The sequence below is a fragment of the Trachymyrmex cornetzi genome, unplaced genomic scaffold (assembly GCF_001594075.2).
Source record: "Trachymyrmex cornetzi isolate Tcor2-1 unplaced genomic scaffold, Tcor1.1 scaffold117, whole genome shotgun sequence".
NCBI lineage: Eukaryota > Metazoa > Arthropoda > Insecta > Hymenoptera > Formicidae > Trachymyrmex > Trachymyrmex cornetzi.
The window spans coordinates 1,287,429-1,291,797 of NW_017295730.1; the positions used below are offsets into that span (position 1 = coordinate 1,287,429).

At 30.9% G+C, this 4,369-nt stretch overlaps 1 protein-coding gene across 2 annotated transcripts in view; it reads right to left on the reverse strand.

The window, feature by feature from the left end:
* The window catches only part of LOC108765910 (retinol dehydrogenase 11-like), a 5,405-nt gene extending 1,370 nt beyond the window's left edge, over nt 1-4,035 (reverse strand). Inside the window, exons 1-6 of one of the 2 annotated variants that reach the window (XM_018514816.1) lie at nt 3,977-4,035; nt 3,367-3,548; nt 2,748-2,829; nt 2,289-2,596; nt 2,067-2,186; nt 548-767 (exon numbers count right to left, since the gene is read on the reverse strand). In XM_018514816.1, the coding sequence (XP_018370318.1) occupies nt 548-767; nt 2,067-2,186; nt 2,289-2,596; nt 2,748-2,829; nt 3,367-3,499 (863 nt within the window). In that variant the 5' untranslated portion in view covers nt 3,500-3,548; nt 3,977-4,035. Of the gene's footprint in view, nt 1-547; nt 768-2,066; nt 2,187-2,288; nt 2,597-2,747; nt 2,830-3,366; nt 3,565-3,976 lie in introns of those variants that run through there. The other variant, XM_018514807.1, reaches the window with a different exon arrangement.
* Nucleotides 4,036-4,369: the final 334 nt, after the last annotated feature.

Consider the following 4,369-nt stretch of genomic DNA (forward strand, 5'->3'; position numbering starts at 1 on the left):
AAGAGCTAAAACTTTCCAAAAAACTTCCTTAACCAATAAACAAAATTGTAGTATCGGTAAAAGTTGACAAATCGAAAATTTGTACGATAATTTTTGTGATCGAATAAATAAAACTACGAATTCGAGAGGAATATTTTGAAAAATTCGGCATTTGGCTGTGAAATGTTTCGAAAACTTTTTATATGCTTTATATTTCGAGAAACATGTTGAAGTTTACCCTGTTAAAATTTTAAAGAAAAATATTCATATTTGGCTGAAATATGGTGAGTTGAACGCAAAAACTTATTGAAATTTTTTTTATTTAAAAAATTACTTTTTTTGTTTATAATTTAAAATGAGAAAAAATTCCAAATTTGGTTTAATGACAAAAAAGATGCGCTATGAAATTCTCTACAAGAATCAGTCGTCAAAATTGAAATTAGAGCGACGCCCAAAATTAGTCCTTGCGGATAATACTTATTCCGCGAAATCCACGCGTATCCCCTTATATAATCCAGCCCCTCAATTTTGTAAAAATAAATTATGTATAGTGTGTGTGAATTCGTACGTATAATAAAGACCGGTATCATTAACTGTCTTTTCATCTACCGAACAATATATTGTCGTTTGCACTCCTTGTTCAGCATTCTTTTTATAAATAAATGGCCCAAATATAGTAAAAACAAAATTTGCACCCGGAAACATTGTGTTTCTGACATGATTCCATATTTCGGTCTGTATAACACCAGGATGTAAACAGTACGTGTTTATTCCATGAATATTTGCCTCTAAAAATCAAAACTTGGATAATTTTTTACACACACTTTGCATAAACTTTTTATAACCATACCTTTGCACATTTTTCATTATTGTGTAATAAAAACCATTAACAATTATCAATTATTAAATATTAATTAATCAATATTAAAACATAATAAAATAATGTACGGACAATGAGAGCTTTACACAGCGCGCGGGAGTTGGTGCACAATTTATACAACAATCCTAAAATGTTCACATAATATATTAAAAATAATGACTTCCAATACAGACTTATTAGAACGTTTCGGTTTACTTCAAACCATCTTCAGCCAATTCGTATAACATTATAATAATAGATGTGTCGACAGAAAACGTTGGATAAAGTTGAAGTATGCTCTATGTGAGACCGAGGATGAGTATCTCCCTACTGTCTGGTTGGGAATAGTCCAATTTCTGTCTCATCGCTGTTTAGCCAAGTGACTAACTAAAGAGTACAATATACATAATTATTATTAAACAATGTAACAAATTCAATGTCTGCTTTTAATCACTCATCCTCCTTCTCCATCATTGCTTATCTGACTTCCATCTCGATAACACTTGTGACGATTATATATTTTTTCTGTTTCTTTTTATACTTTAATTAATAACAAAAATGGTTGCGTCTTTGATAATCGTACCTTTTATAATTTGACTTGCGCTTTGAATAACTGAGTTGATTTATGAAGAAGGAGAATGAATGATTAAAAGCAGATATTGAATTTGTTATATTGTTTAATAATAATTATGTATATTGTACTCTTTAGTTAGTCACTTGGCTAAACAGCGATGAGACAGAAATTGGACTATTCCCAACCAGACAGTAGGGAGATACTCATCCTCGGTCTCACATAGAGCATATTTCAACTTTATCCAACGTTTTCTCTCGACACATCTATTATTATAATGCTATACGAATTGGGTGAAAATGGTTTGAAGTAAACCAAAACGTCCTAATAAGTCTATATTGAAAGTTATTATTTTTAATATATTATGTGAACATTTTAGGATTGTTGTATAAATTACGCACCAACTTCCGTACTGTGTAAAGCTCTTCTTGTCCGTACATTATTTGTGATTTTTTCCAATGTTTGCATAGCAGAATAAATTTAGGCTACGTTCCAAAACTTCCTCTCCGAAGAAAATTTTACTCGAAATATATGCTATAGTACACGTAACGTATACTATAGCATATAGAATAAAATTTTCCTCGGGGAGGAAGTTTTGGAACGTAGCCCTATAAGTATGATTTATTCTATAATAATTAATAATGTTTTTTACCGTACTTTTCAATCGATCAGTCAATTCCTTTGTGAATAGGATGTTTGCTAGTTTACTTTGTGCATAACTTTTAAATGGTGCATAAGATCTCTCTAAATTAATATCGTCAAAGTCTATATCAGTAACTACAATAAGATTTTTTGTTATATTGTATATTTTGAACGAAAATCCTAAATATAATAAACACTCGTTTTTCATTTTTAAACTACAATAATCGTTTTACGTACACATATGTGCACTTGACGAGACATTGATTATTCTGCAATTGGAAGAAGACAACTGCATTTTTGGCAACAGCAGAAGTGTCAAAAGAAAATGGCTGAGATGGTTGACTTGCAGTGTCATTTCATTCCCGTCCTCCGTCTTTTCTAGAGAAAACGATGATCCCATACCGGCATTATTTATAAGCATGTGAATAGCTGCTTCGTTCGTCAGCAAATTTTTAGCGCAATCCTTTACGCTCTTCAAGCTACGTAGATCCAGAGAACAAACCGCAAGTTCACCTGCGTTATTTTTATATTCATCTTTATTGATCCTAAAAATAGCCATAGGTTTGTGTCATCACTTTCAACATATAAAAATTTAGTGAAGATATATATCATTTTATAGAGAGAGTAAGAAAGAAAGCAAATAGTACATAATTTAATTTAGTCTTATTTGTGTTATGAGTTTATTTATTCATTTACCTTGAAGGTGGATTATTTTTTATATCTTCAACTGCTTTATTTGCTCTTTCCATACTTCTACAAGCCAGAATTACTCTAGCGCCTAAGTGCATACGTTATTTAAAGTGTGTTTAAGAGTATATAGTTTATTTATGAAATTGTAAAAGACTCTTTATGAAATAACGTAAAGAATGACCGAAAAACCTAATATTCTAGTAAAGAAATGAATATCTCTTTTATGAACTATTTTTATATGACATATTCTTACATAACATATAGATCATATTGCTTGAAATGCTCAAAAATTTCTACACTTAAAATTAAATAATATATTTATTCGAATATTGAGAGAAAGCGAAGATTCTGAATGTAAAAAGTGAATGCAACACGAATAATCTTATAATGATATTTTGAACTCAGGTACTTCCCAGAGAACAAAAAATATCTGAAATCGCACAGCGTCATAAGATGCTTTTTTGGCGTCTAGCAGACAACTTAAAAATCGTCTTATGTCACAATTTTAGACTTTGTGTTGTTTGGATTCTAGATTAATAACACACATATTTTATTTTTTTTTTATATAATGAATTTCAAATTCAGGATAACTTAAATTTTATTAAAAATATTTTAATAAAACTACCTCTTGCGTATAAATCTCTGGCAGTCTCCTTCCCGAGACCTCTACCTGCTCCTGTTATTATAACAGTTTTGCCGTCAAGACGTGCTTTGCTCATACACATTTGATTGAACAAGTATTTAGAGAACCGTGACATTTTATGATGCTTCTCTTCCACGACGTATATAATTGTTTACTCTCTAAATCTGAATCAGTGGACAATTACTGATATCAGTGCCAAGTCACTGACAATCAGTAAATAAAATGTGAGATTTTTAATCTATCTAATCTTTATTATGTGATCTAACTGATCTTGTTTTATAAATTCAAAGAATATGATATTGGAAAGATTGAAATTAATGTGCAAATATCAGTATTTTAATTATATAATGCTCAAACATTCTTCCTTTTTCAATTAAACTTCATTGATAGTGCCACTGAATAATTAGTGACTATCCACTGACTCAGGGCATCTATCATGGAACAAGTCGGAATACATTCAATTATCGGAATTATTCAATTATTCCCTAGATTTCTTTTGTATTTTCTAGGGAAAATAGAATAATTCCGATCGGAATTTATTCCGACATGTTCCATGACAGGTACCCAGATTTAGAAATATTAGAATTCTCACTTTCACTCACTATGCTCTATTCGATACTGTGATACGTGCTGTTGTTTATCGAATAGTCACGCGCTTGAGTGTTCGTATATTTATAGACTTGGACCTAAGTCTGGGGTCGATAGGCAAAATCGGTCGAAATGAGCAACTCGGCTCCAGGCCTGATTGGATAATAACACAGCCCCTCCCCAAAAAAGAGTAGGAGAGTATAACAGTGAAGGTGGGGAAGAATGCGAAGGTTGCAATAATTTAAAGCAATAATCACTATTCCGTTGGCTCCTTTTACAGAATTTAGTATAATTGTAGTACATAAACTAAAAAAAAACCGTTACATAAATAATATAATTCAAGTGGTAATATTTTGTTAACTTTTTATTATAAATTACCCCTCAGTAGTACGTATGC